This window comes from Lepidothrix coronata, unplaced genomic scaffold (genome assembly GCF_001604755.1).
Source record: "Lepidothrix coronata isolate B3197 unplaced genomic scaffold, Lepidothrix_coronata-1.0 Scaffold160, whole genome shotgun sequence".
Classification (NCBI taxonomy): Eukaryota; Metazoa; Chordata; class Aves; order Passeriformes; family Pipridae; genus Lepidothrix; species Lepidothrix coronata.
Genome location: NW_016690340.1, coordinates 581,193 through 594,571, shown reverse-complemented (window position 1 = coordinate 594,571; position 13,379 = coordinate 581,193). Strand labels below are relative to the sequence as shown.

At 52.6% G+C, this 13,379-nt stretch overlaps 1 protein-coding gene across 5 annotated transcripts in view; it reads right to left on the bottom strand.

Moving 5' to 3' along the window:
- ASTN2 (astrotactin 2) overlaps positions 1 to 13,379 on the bottom strand; it is a 325,746-nt gene that overhangs the window by 76,327 nt on the left and 236,040 nt on the right. For 3 of the 5 annotated variants that reach the window (XM_017829237.1, XM_017829236.1, XM_017829242.1), the window contains 2 exons: positions 6,347 to 6,480; positions 4,965 to 5,113 (listed from right to left, as the gene is read on the bottom strand). In XM_017829237.1, the coding sequence (XP_017684726.1) occupies positions 4,965 to 5,113; positions 6,347 to 6,480 (283 nt within the window). Of the gene's footprint in view, positions 1 to 2,702; positions 3,206 to 4,964; positions 5,114 to 6,346; positions 6,481 to 9,404; positions 9,458 to 13,379 lie in introns of those variants that run through there. The other 2 variants (XM_017829239.1, XM_017829240.1) reach the window with 2 other exon arrangements.

The window sequence follows — 13,379 nt, the reverse complement described above, 5'->3', positions numbered from 1 at the left end:
CCTGCTGGCTCTTCTCCACCCCACAGTCCTGTATATCGAGGGTCCCAGCACACCAGAGGTCTCTGAGCAGGCTGCCAGACTCCACATTCTCCTGCTCTGAGGTCTCCAACAAGCTCACTCAGCAGGCTGTGTTTCTGTTCTCATCCTTTCTTTGAGGATTACAAGCTGTTCTGGATGAGGGCTACCTCTTCAGAACGTGATCACTGCAAAAAGACCCCAGAGCAGCCAGGATCCCTTGAGGTCATAAACTTAAAGAGTCTCTGCTCAGACCTCACCTGCCCTGCAGGGACAGGGCATCTCACGACCACCTGCTGTATAAAAACAGGTGAACTGTTTGTTGTGTAGTTTATCCAGCCAATACCCTGCAATGTCCCCAGCTACACTGACTCAGCTGTCAGCACACACTGAGCTGTAATGTACCACAGAAATAGGCAGGAAACCACAGTGTGAGAGCCTACAAAGCACAGGACAGAAGATGAAGGGCTGGGAGAGAGGGAGAGCCTCCCAATCCTTCTGTGACCTGCACCAGCAGCACAGAGCTAGCAGTGCATTGTGGCAACACGTAGTTCACACCTGCTGTCACCCTCAACCACAGTGACAGCAAGGGGCACTTCGTTTCTCTGCATCTCCCCAGTTCTGCCCACTTTGATGCTGGAGCACAAGCAGGAGGGGGTGGATTCATGCTCAAGGACAGAGCTACTGCCAGTGCTGTGCACAGGTACAGGGCTGCCCACCTTGGTGGTGGGGAATGACTGGGAGGTGCAGAGTAGTTCAGTGGCCAGCCTGGGGGTCCTGACAGCAGAGTGAGCACAGGGCAGGGCACAAAGCTGGGGGGATCCAGGACCTGCACCCCCTTCTGCTCTCAGAGGTGAGTACTGCTGAGGTTAATTTACTGCCCAGCTCTCGTGACCTCAGCACGGGCATTTTACCTCTGTGTCTTGTTTTTGCCCCTTTGTCTGCAGAGAAAGGAGAGCCCGTTCCTGCATCAGAACATGCAAGGTCTGACTTATTACCAGCAAAGTGCATTGAGACACCCTCACGGCTCACCCCTCAAACCACCCCCTCACCATCCACGGTGCAGGCACATGGCTGCCCTCCCAAAATCCCCCCAGATGTGTGTTCAGAGACCCAGCAACAAACAGAGGGGTAGGAGGGGAATAAAATTGCACCAGGGAAAGAACACTGATGAAGGGATCGATGAGCTCCCAGAGCCACAAAGCATCACAGCAGGAACACAGCCCCCTGCTCAGCCCATGGACCGCAGTCCACCACACAGCCAAAGCCCAGCCCCTCGTCTTCCCCCAGCCATCCCTACAAATGTGCTACAAACACATTCAAAGCATTTTTTTTTATTTCTAAACCTTGCATTTTGCTCACTCGCAGCAGCAGCTCCAACCTGCTCCAGCCCCCAGGCGGGTCCGACCTCCCAAGTGGGCCCCAGAGATGGTCCAGGTGGTGTTAAACCAGGCACAGCTCTGCCTGTCCCCACACCAGGATTTCACCCTTCAGCTTTCGGACAAGGCCTCCCACCTCAGTTCCTCGTCTCCCAACCCTACAACAGGGGCAAGGATCCTTTTATTCTCCTGCCCAGCATGAGCTGGAGGATGCTGCACTCCCCATGCAAGACCAGCTCAGGCAGAGGGGCTCAGCTGCTCCAGGGGACTTTTTAAGCCAGGGCCACCACAACTAGCAGTGGTGATACCCACTCTGGCACAGGCAGGGACACGGCCTGGCTTAAAGAATGGAGACATAAAAAGCACTTTGCACCACAGTCATGTTATCCCCTCATCCCTCCACAACCCCCCCCATCCCCTTTGGAGCTTCTTAACTTCAGAAACCTTCCTCCAGAGGAGTGTTGGAGTGACAGAAAACATTTTCCAAGCCTAATATCAGTTCCAGATGTTCACAGCCATTTCAGTTTGTACCTCACCCTGTAAAACACATTTCTCCCTCTCCCTCTCTCAAGTGCAGCGCCTGCTTTGTCCATGACATAATGCGCTGGCGGGCTCGGCCGCGCGCACACACACACACACCACACCACGCTCTCGCCCTCTCCGAGAGCCCCATGTTCAAACAAAGAGCATCACTCAACTACAAAGCCGTCGCACACATGGAGTTATGAGTAATTTCCACAAGTTTTAATAAACAGCTTTGGGATGTAATTGCTCTCCGCGTTCTCCGCTGGCTCCCGAGCGCAGGGCCCGCTCGCTCCCCGCGCGCTGGTGTTGAAAGCGTGGTTTGTTTCACACACAAGTTCACCTCCTCTCAGCCTCAGATGGGCCAAGGGCTGTGTTTTTCTAAGCACCAGTAACAAGCCTCTTAAAAAAAGCTCCTGCAGCCGAGGGCAGCCGAGCCATGCAGGCTCCCGGCTCCCTGCACCCCGTCCCGCAGCATCACCCGCTCGTGTGGAGCCCAGCAGGGAGCAGAGGGGACACACGTTAGACCAACCTCAAAACTCCCTCCTGACTCTGCTCCAGGAGGAAGAGGAGCAAATATTTTCTGGCTCAAGGGAAAAGCTACATCTTCCAGTTGCAGAGCAAGGGGGAGGCCAAGGAGTTTTGAGTGGGTGAGAGACTGGAGGCTTGTGTGGGGCAGGAGGAAGGCAGAAGGCAGGTGAGGCAGGGGCCAGGTACCATCTACTTTGCAACAGGGTTGATGAACAGGTTGAGACAGCTCTAGCCTCAGCCAGTGCCAGGAATCACAATAAGAAATGGCTACAAATGCAACAAAGCAAACAAAACCACTGTCCAAGCACAAATAACTCACTCATTTAAACTCAAGAGATCCAAGGGATGAATGGCAGCAGCCTCAAGAGCTCTCCAGCCTTGCTGGATCCCCCAGCCCAGAGCTGCCACACTGCCAACACCTGTGATGAACCTCCCAGCACCAGGAGCAACCTGCTCCTCCCTGCCAGCAGCTGAGAGACTGAGGGGGAAGGACAATGTGCCAACATCCATTAAAAGCCATCCAAATTTCAAATCCCACATGCCACCTCCCAAAGATTCCCCCTCTGGGGTTGAGTTACTGTTTTTGTGGATGCTGCTCAGATGGGATGAGTTTTGGTGCAGCAGGATGGGTGGATGATGGTGGGGACACCCAGGGCAGGATTTTTGGTTGGGTGAAGCCTTTGAGAGCTGTAGCAGTCAGCACCTCTGCAAACCTACACAAAGTATTTGCAGGAATCAAGTCATCTGGCATTAGAGGCCTGTAGGGTAAGAAAGGAATGAAGGCAGGAATGTTGTTTGGTTATAAGCAGCATAGAAAAAAAAAGGATAGATTTAGTATTGGCTTTTCTCTTTAATTGTTAATAGGGTCATTCTATCCCAAACAGTCCCCCAGAGCAGGGAGAGGGGAGGGCAACTCCCCACAATGAATTCAATTGCCTGTCAAACACATGGCAGTCATAAAAGCAAAATAATAATAATAATAATCTGTATTTCCTATTCTGGTTGCCAGGCAAAGATCCAGCCACTTCAAAGGAGAAACCCCACATTTCCCTGGTCTGGCCTCACCTGACTGATGTGTGAGCAATCTGGAATCACCATCCAAAACAAAGCCCCTCCTTTGGTGGCTTGTTTTCTTTCTCCATTACTGGAGGGTGTCCCTTCAAGATAAAGAACTAGCCTCCTTCCATGTCAGGAAACAAGAAACATAACCCAGGGGCCATGGCCACATTGGGCAGCCCTGGAACTGGATGCTGGAAAGGTGTAGGAGAAAGGCCCTGTATGAGCCAGGGATCAGAGCTCCCTCTCAACAGGGGTCTCCACGAACAGCCAGGGCCACCAGGATGTGGGGATCTGGCTCTCTACAGCAGAAATAGGCCAGTTCTTATAGCATACAATTTTTGGATATGGTGGCATCTACATTGCAGAATAGATGGGCCTGGGATGAACAGAGAAGGTGGAATCTTCCCTGTGGCCGTGTACTGAGACAGCTCATGGCAGCTGAACATTTGGCTCAGAGGGTCTTACATCAGTGAGGGGAAGAAAAATCCCCACCACAAGCTGAGAAAGCTGACCCCGACCTAAGCACTGCCTGTGTGCAACTCCTGGTCTTTCTCTGAATCGCCTTCCCAAGACTGTTTTTCCCAACAGGGAAACACAGCCAAACATCTTGCCAGGATTCCCTGGGAGCCCCTGCAAGTCTGCACGAGCACAGCGAGGTTCCCTGCTCTGAGACCAGCTGCCCCCAACGAGTCCCACGAGCTGCTTTAACAAACTACATCCAAAATCCTCGGGCAAAAAGCAGTAGGTTCTGCCTGGTTTTCCATGCAGCACTACCATCACTCAAGGTCTCAAGTCCTATTTTTTGAAATCCATCATTGACTCACTCAAATCCAGCCCCATCCTTCACAGCCCTACGCCTTGTCCAGCAGCTCCTGGAGCATGGCTTGAAATGCTGACAAAGCCTTTGCAAGGCACAGACCACTCAGTACAAGCCTGGGAACTAAATTCCAAATCCAGGGAAGTTTCAGATTCCCCTGGAGAAGTTTTGTGCAGCTTAAACGATCTCCCTAAATACTGCAAGCTTTGAGTTCCATTGATAGGTGTGCAAGGCAACTGAAAGTGTCCTTTCAAAGGTGGACATGCAATACAGTACTCACTGGAATAGACCAGTAAAGCCCCTGAGCTGTTGAGGGATGACCTTCCCCCTCCCCACATCCACAATCCTGTGGCATTTCAGACTGATCAGATCAAACAGCCACTTCAGAAACTCCAACTCACAGCTCTCCTGCCCAAAAAGGACAAACTATTTCCTTCTGCCTTACAGCATTTTTGTATTTCCCCTTCCCCTCCAATACCCATGTCTGCAGAAGCCTCCAGAATGGAGTGGGTTTGATACCTCATGTAACACCTTGGCTCTGTGCACTGTTTTCCACCAAAGCAGCAGCTCTCAGCCAGGCAGGGCACAGGGGGCATCACCTTTAACCCTCTGCTCCACGAGGAGTTTGCCCTCACACCCACCTGTGTAGAGGTCTGTGTCCGTGTACTCATCCACCTTCTTGTGCTGCAGGACATAGTCAGACACCTTTGTCCCAATGGCAGGCTGCACATCCAGCCACTCCAGACTGACCACGGTGCTGGAGGGCTCCACGTTGGGGGAGAGCCGCAGGCTGGGGCAGGAGACAGGAAAGAAACAAAATAAGACATCAGCTCTCTTTCTGGGGAGGAATCCACCCCTAAAAATAACCCAACCCCTGGCAGGGCTCACACTCATTCACAGGTATGTGCACAGAGACCCCCCAGGGACAGAGGGAACAAGGGCAGAGCGGGCAGGTGAGCATGGAAGAACCTCCAGTTGAAGGTTAGTTGGGTTCAGCCTACTGCAATGTGTGCCCTTGCCTTCCCCTGCTCCTGGAAAAGCCAAGCTCATGCAACCACAACCATGCAACCCCAAATACCCCTTCCAAAGGGGCCTTCATCATCTGGGAGAACTGCTGAGCTTCAGCAGCCCATGGGGAAACCAAGGACCAACACACCATGAGAAAAAGAGGAGAGGATCCAGCTTCTGGAAACCCAGTGGGGCTGAGTCCATGGGAGGGGAGGGTCTGGTCTGCATTGCCAGCCAGCAAAGGCGAGGGAGGGCGGAAGGAGGGGAAGGAAGGGGCAGGTGTGGTGTGAATTTACCCAGCTGCAAACAAGCAAACTGCTGCCAGGTGTGAGTGAGAGCCAGAGCAGGGCAGCTGTGCAGGAGCTCCTGCCCAGAGCAGGAACAACGTGGGCTGGGATGAAGGCAGAGGAGCTTTGTGCTCCTGGCTGTGCTAGTGCAGAGGCGTCTGCTCCCTTTGCACTGGGGTAAATGACAACACAAGTACAGGGATACAGGGAGTCTGGCTCCAAACATACAGCATGTTTGTTGGACTCGGGATGGGAAATGAATCCCCTCCGAGGATATTGGCTCACTAAGAAGGTGTTCTGCTCCTTGTGGCTTGCTGGAGCCAGTCTTCCTGCTTTCTCAGCTAATTCCCCATCACTTTGCTCCTGATTTGCTCTTGCTCTGACAAGCCACAATGAATTGCACTGTAATTCCATTTCTTTCAGCATTTGAAATCCCATTCTACAAGGCCTGCTAATCAGGTGATGAAAATCTATAAGGAAACCTTCCAGGGCCACAGCCGGAGCCAGGATATCCTAAAGGCATCACTCACACAGCGAGGGGGGCTGGACTGCGGCCCCCGGGCCCAAAGGTGCGGAAGGAGGTGCCCGTGGGCTGAGCCTGTGGGAAAGGGGCTGGTGCCAGGGGGTCATGGCCTGTGGGAAAGGGGCTGGTGCTGGGTCACAACCCATGGGAAAGGGGTTGTTGCTGGGGGGCTGTGACCCAGAGGAGGGCTCGCACCGATACGTACACAGGCGGAGGGAGAGGGCTGCAGTTCGGGAGTCCGTTCTCATCGAAGGCGTTGAGGTCGCACCTGCACCAGTCTTCGATAACATCGCCTTTCCCCGAGCACCAGTATGAGCTCATCAGGGCTCCCTTGAAGGCCTGACATGAGAACAAAAAGTGTGAACACGTGTGCTGAGGACTCAGTGAAATCCGGCCAGTGGCTCAGCCGCACGGGGCTGAGCATCACAGGGGAGGGTGTGTGTGCAGAGCCCTGGGAACAGGAAATATGGGATGGGGAGGGTGTGTGTTTTCCTCCCCAGCTCTGCAACAGACCTGCTGCATGGCCCTGGGCACGTCCCTTCCCTGTGTTTAACTCCTGTTCATCCCTGAGTGCAGCTTTTGGAATGGGGATGGGGAGTGTCTGCACAGCCCTACTGAGGGGATCTCCTGTGGTGGAGGAGCCTGAAGGAGCACAAATATAAGTTCCTTTGTGACAGTGGACATCATACACATGGCACCTGCACCCTGCTGCTGTGTACAATGAAACTCTTCCACTCTTCCACATGTCCATCTGGCCAGCTGTTTCTGTCCCCCTAAAGTAATTCCTACATTCCCAACAACACAGAGCACTTCCATCCTTCTCACAAGTTTGTTATTCATACAAATTGCCCTCCTGCAAGCAAACTGCTGCTTTATTCACTTGCATAAGAAAGACTCTCAAGCAAAACAGAAGTATCTGGAACAACAACAACAAAAAAAAACCAACTGGAAAATACTTGGAGGCTGTCCCCACTCTGACCAGGAGCCCCCCTGACTGCTTCTAATGATGCCAATGGATCCCTGGAATAACAGCTGTTCATTTGCTGGGGTCTGAATTCCCAAAGCCACCCAGGTCTCCCATGTGATCGTCCCACAGCTTGGGGTGCTCGGTGTCAGTCCCCACACTGCAGGATGGGACATCCCTCACTCCATACCCTGCTGTAGTTCAGACATCACGGATTTATGGTGGTTTCTCTCACTACCCTTTGCCTGTAATTAAACCTCTAGCCTGGAAGACAGGGTCTCTCTCTCTCCCTGCACACACACAGAGCCAACACTCAACCCAACCCTGCAAAGCCACAACGCCCAGGTAGAATAATCAGAACACCAAAACATCACCCACTAAAACAAAGCTCTGTAACGCTTTTGACCTTTTAGGAGGCACATTTTGGAGGTGAAACACCTTCACTGGTCCTCATCCACGCTGAGCAGCCCCGTTTCCAGCAGCACTATTCCTCCCACGGAAAGCTGCCTGCGGAAGCCTGGCCCCGGCGATACCCGCCCGTGCTGCCAGGGTACGCCTTTGAGATAAAACTGTGCCCTATGAGGAGGACAGGGACAGCTCAGACTGCAGCACTGAGCAGAAAACTCTAGGAAAAGCGCCATCCCGGGGAGGTTTCTGAAAGGAGGAGGTATAAATAGAGCCTGACGTCAGGGCTCCCATTGTCCGGGGTTTTGTCGCTCTCCCCCAAACACCCCCAACACCTTTAACGAGGCGCCTCGAGCCTCTCACGTCTTCAAAATTTTCTGCTTCCAGGCATTTACAAAACGGGGCTGTGCCAGGTGGAAAAAAATGGGGAGGGAAAAAAAAAAAAAAAAAAATTTTCTGCTTCCAGGCATTTACAAAACGGGGCTGTGCCAGGTGGAAAAAATTGGGGGGGGAAAAAAAAAAAAAGAAAAAAGAAAGGAAGGAAAAAACGCATGAAAGAAAGAAAATGTGATGTTATTTTACCCTGTTCTTTGGATGTAATTGAAGCGCTGGGCTGCAAAGGGCATCCAAATAATTGGAGAGAAGGATGAAGAGAGGAGTTTATCTGACACGCAGATAAATGGATGCAGACACACATCTGCAGGGAGCAGTGGGTCTGTGCAGGATAGGAACAGAACCCGATGTGTGTGGATGGATGGGGAAGCGTGTGCTCTCCCCAGGAAGCAAGATAAATACCCTGTGCTGAGGGTATGCGTGTGCACAGACACGCGCTGCGGGCACAGAGAGATGTTGGGTGATCCCAGGAAGAGCTGCACTGTCACACTGACGACTCTGCTGTCCCCCATCCCCAGCCCTGCACAGTCCCTCCCTGGCCCCTAACCCAGCTTCTCCCTGCTCATCCCCAACGCAGGGAAAAAACCCCACCTGCCCCATCCACGCCCTTTAGCCAAATTCAGTAGTCAATTCCTTCTGTTTTTCTTTTTCCTGCTGTTAAGTGCAAGCTGGATGAGCAATCCCCTTTGCTTTGCCTGCCTAGCCTTGCATACGTTTTAATTAGATCCTGCAGGTACCCAGCTGTCATCTGCCTTGTGTCACCCTTCACACAAACGAGGTTAGTGGATGGATGCGTCCTCTGGCCGCGCTCATTACAGTGAGCACACCTACGCACTCTAACCGGGTTACTGGCTCCTGCCTCTGTCCTGACTGATGGCAAGGCCAGCCTGAGGGAACCAGGGCTTGTCCCTGGCTTGTCCCTTTGTGCTGGGCACTGGTGAGGCCACACCCAGAGTCCTGTGTCCAGTTCTGGGCCCCTCACTGCAAGTAAGACGTTGAGGGTTGGACTGTGTTCCAAGAAGGGAACAGAGCTGGGGAAGGGTCTGGAGAGTCAGTCATGTGAGGAGTGGCTGAGGGAGCTGGGGGTGCTCAGCCTGGAGAACAGGAGGCTCAGGGGGGACCTTCTTGCTCTCTACAACTCCCTCAAAGGAGGTTGTAGCCAAGTGGGGGTCGGTCTCTTCTCCCAGGCAACAAGTGACAGGACAAGAGGAACTGGCCTCAAGCTGTGCCAGGGAAGGTGACAACCACGTGAAAACCTCTCCTTCCCTTTCTCCTTCCAACAGTGTAGACCAGAAGGTATGGAACCACTCACACAAACGCAGGAGAACAGAGGCTGTCACCTCCAGCAGGAGCCCAATGGCACAAGAAGACCAAGAGCAATGGACAAGGATACAGAGAGGGTGCTGAGATCCATCCCATGGGAAGCTGCAGCCTCTGGGAGAGCTTCACATGCTCTCTTGCCTTCCAGGAGACAGCACCTACAAGAAGTCCATCTCCAACATGACCATTTCCATACTGGATGCTTCATCATGGTGTTCACAACAAGTCACCAAGCTGTGAAAACCCAAGAAGGTCTGGAATCATGAAGGGCTTCCCAGAAGCAGCCTTATCCAGCCTATCTGCTGGGAATGGCAGCGGCCCCCATCGTCCTGTCCTGTGCTCGCCAGCCACTCCCCGGGACCCCAACACCCCTCTGTGCCCTAAGGCAATTTTATCTTTCATTTAAAAGTATCCAAATTGTATTGTTTCCCTGTGAGTCAGCCCATTTAGTTTACGTCCTTCAGTGCCAGAGGGGAAATTTATGAGATGAGAAACTGGCTCGAAACGTTTATTTTCTAGATGACGAGTCATGCCATTAGATATATAGCTTTATGAATCATAGGAACAGCATCTAATTTGCTCTTAAAGGTATAATAGGTCTGACTCCCCACACCCATGCACACACATATATTGGATTGATAGTTCCCCCCTAGGATGGCTAGTTCATTTGTTTTGACACAAGCAAGACTTACAGGACCATAAAGTCCCATCTTACCATAAGCTAAGCCTATTCATAAAAAAAATATTAGGGAAACGAACGATCAGCTAAGCACATTTATCCTACACTCGATTGCATATGGATCTTTCTCCTGTTGTTATTTGTGCTCAGGGGGAGGCCATTTGGCCCCATTTTATAGCTTAGACTCTCTGCAACAGAATAGAGAAGAACATTTCCTTTGTCCTCTGTTAGACCTGGCTGATGGAAGGAGAAGCATTAAGTTACTTCTGACCGTGGTTTTTCTGTTGACATCCCAGGAGAGGTAAGTTAGAGGACGTGAAGGAACCTTTCAGATCAGCATTTGCAGGACTCAGAACGCACCACAGGGGCTGGTGTTCACAGACGGGCACATGTTGGGTGCTTATCTGTGAATATCTGGTCTTCTCCATGGCTGACAGGGACATGGAAATCTGGCTCATTGAATCTAAGCTTCTTCGTGGTTGCTGTGCACGCATCACTTTCTGGGAAAATTGAAAAGGAAATAGAGGGAGATAAAAAACCAACCACAAGTAAGCACGTAGGCTGGACAGAGATGTACTGAAGATAGTGGAGATGATCTAGAAGATGGAAATTTGATTCATTTGGAGTTTTTCACTGGTTTCCTTGGCCTTTGTCTGCTTGTTTGTTCTTTTCAATGTAGAAGGAGAAGAGGAAGAGTGAAGCAGGCTGGGTCATGCCAGCAGACAGCCTCATGTCCAGGGACATGGCAGCCAATAGAGACACCCTGTCCCTTCCTGTTTGCAGAGTGGAGATGATGCCTACACACCACCACCACCTTCCCCTGGGCACAGGCAGGGAACACTGGAGGAGGCAGTGGGCTGCCTGGCTTAGCAGCAAGCCCAGTCAACCAATGATGTCACCCCATATAGTGCCTGACACCACAGAGCCACTGACCAGAGCTCCCAGACACCGTCGACTCCAAGCAGTCTGTGGATAGCAAAACCAACACTGGCTGTTCATCAAGGGAAAGAACAGGCGATTTAGGCTCAAGCAGGGATTTCACAGCCTCAACAGGATGCTACCATGATGGCAGGGTGGCTGGAGGAAAAAGCTTTCCATGCCCTTCCAGCAATGCTCAGTGCTGTTCACAGGAAATAAATGCTACTCCTTAGTCTAGACATCTCTGGGAAGAGGAAGGCCAAGGATTTCCCAGGCCAGAGACTCTTTCCAGGATCATGCAGTTTGCGTCCGAAAGTCTGCTCCAGGTTCACAGCAAAGGAGGATGAAGTTTCCCCACTGCTGTTGGCAGGTGATCTCATCCTGTGCTGCTCACACCCTCCCTGCCTCCGCTGCCTCTCCCCCGGGAGCAGGATCAGCAGCACTTCATCCTGGGAAGGCACATCATCGGTCTGCCGGAAAGGTCAGGGTGCTGGAAGGGACCCAGGGTGGGCAGCATCCTGGTTTCTGTTATTTATGGGGTCCGAGGGAGCAGCAGAGGACGCTGTAAAACCTGGCAGCAGGGGAAATAAAAGCCCTTACGCTGCAGCGAGCCCCGTCCCGGGGAGCCGGCTCCGCTTTCACACCTCGGCACAAAGCTCCCCATTATGGCCCGGTGCGGGCGTTACAATGCGGCCATTCTTCCCCTGGAAACTCGAGCTGGATGTGGGCTGGAGCTGCAGCAGGATGCTCAAGGGATCGAGGAGGAGAATAAGAGCCAATTAGCAGGTATTAAAACAAAGCAACAACAAGTAAAAAGAAAAACTCCTCAGATCAAACAAAAAAAAAAAATTCGCCTCAACCACACAAACTGTCCCCATTCTCTCGGGCTCCCTGTCAGCTTTGGTGGTGGGAAAAGAAATCCCTGGCACTGGCTCCCCATGCCTTCAGGGGCTGCTTTGGGGAAGCTGTGTGTGCACAGGGAGGACAGTTGTCCTCCAGCAGCTCTGCCACCGGGTGCTGTGTGGGGACCAAAGTGAGTCGATGGCCTTGGGGACATCTTTCACCCCGGCCAAGGCCTCCCTGCCAGCCTGGGGACACCAAAGAGGACAGCGGTGGCCATGCTCTGCTCAGCAGGAGATGGCTCTTTGGGGTCATGGGGTGATCACAGACAAGGGGCGGGAAGGAACGACAGGGAATTTTGCTCCAACCTCAGTTGCCACCTGAGCTGGTGACCCCCTGGCACTGCTGGCACAAACACACTGTGGTCCATGCACAGGCAGGAAAGAAGCTCTCACTGAGAGCCTGAGAGCCCTGCCAGGGTCCCAGCCACACTGTGAGCTCCTGCCAAGGCCAATGGGACCAGCAGCACAGGGACATGCCCTCCAGCAAACCCCCACACCAAGGCCAGGCCGTGTGTGCTGCAAGGAGGCCGTGGCTGCAGCAAATGCTGAGATTACTCAGTTTTCGAATTAAACCAAGGTCCTAGGGGTCTTCCAAAAACCCAGGCTCCACATCCATTTGTCTCCTTAAATACACACAACAGGGGTTTGAGCCCATTTCCCACTAGGAGTGAGATTGATCTCTCCTGCCTCCCTTCCCTGCACTCCCCTCACCACACCACCCTCTAAGCGCTTCTGCAGCTGGAGGAGCTGTTCCACGGGAGCAGCTTTGTGCTTGTTTCAGGGGTTTTTTTTGGGGGGAAAACAAACAGCAAAAACAGGAGGGACCACACTGCTCAACATGCCTTCCCTTTTCTCCCCTCCACTGGCCACAGCTGCCCTGTGGCTCCAGCCATGCACATGAGCATCCCTGTCAAAGGTGCTCTTGGGAGGGATGGGGAAACAGGACATGCCTGCTCTTCCTAGGGCCTCTTGCCTTCCTGCAGCCCAGCCAAGGGTCAAGGAAGTTTGCAGAAACCCGGGATCTCCCTGTCTCAGCCTGTGCCTCTGCGTGGACTCCAGGGCTGTGCTGGGCAGTAAGAAGGATGTTTCCTACCCCATGGCACGGGGTGAGGGCAGGAGGAGCATTCTTCTAGTGTTCACTCTTCTAGTGAACATCTCCAGGATGTTCACTAGAGGGAAAGCACCCAGGGTCACCACATCTCTTTTCTCTCACACCACATGCACTCAACAACAGCCCGCCCTTGAGGTGTTGGAGGGCATTTTGCCAGCAGAAAGCCCCACCACAGATAGAAACTCTTTGCTGTTGGTCCTGGCCAGCCACTGACACTGGTGGAGGTTTCTTCCACAGCCTTGCAGCGGAGAAACTCCTCCAGCTTCACCTGCACACAGCAATAGAGGGACCACTCTGGGGTCTGCACTGCTGCAGAGTACAAAGGAAGCAGAAGGGAGATGTTAGGACACTGGCGTAGATCAAAACATGATGCAGGTTCCAGAGACATCCAGAGAAGACCCTGGAAGGTGAAGCCAAGGTCACAGCTTCCCTGGATTTTCACACCTTTTAAACTCACAGTGTGAGCATTCAAGACTGAGGAGCAATGGAGCTACGACAGCAATGGTGCTATAAACTTATCTGGACTAGCTGAATGTCACCAGCTGA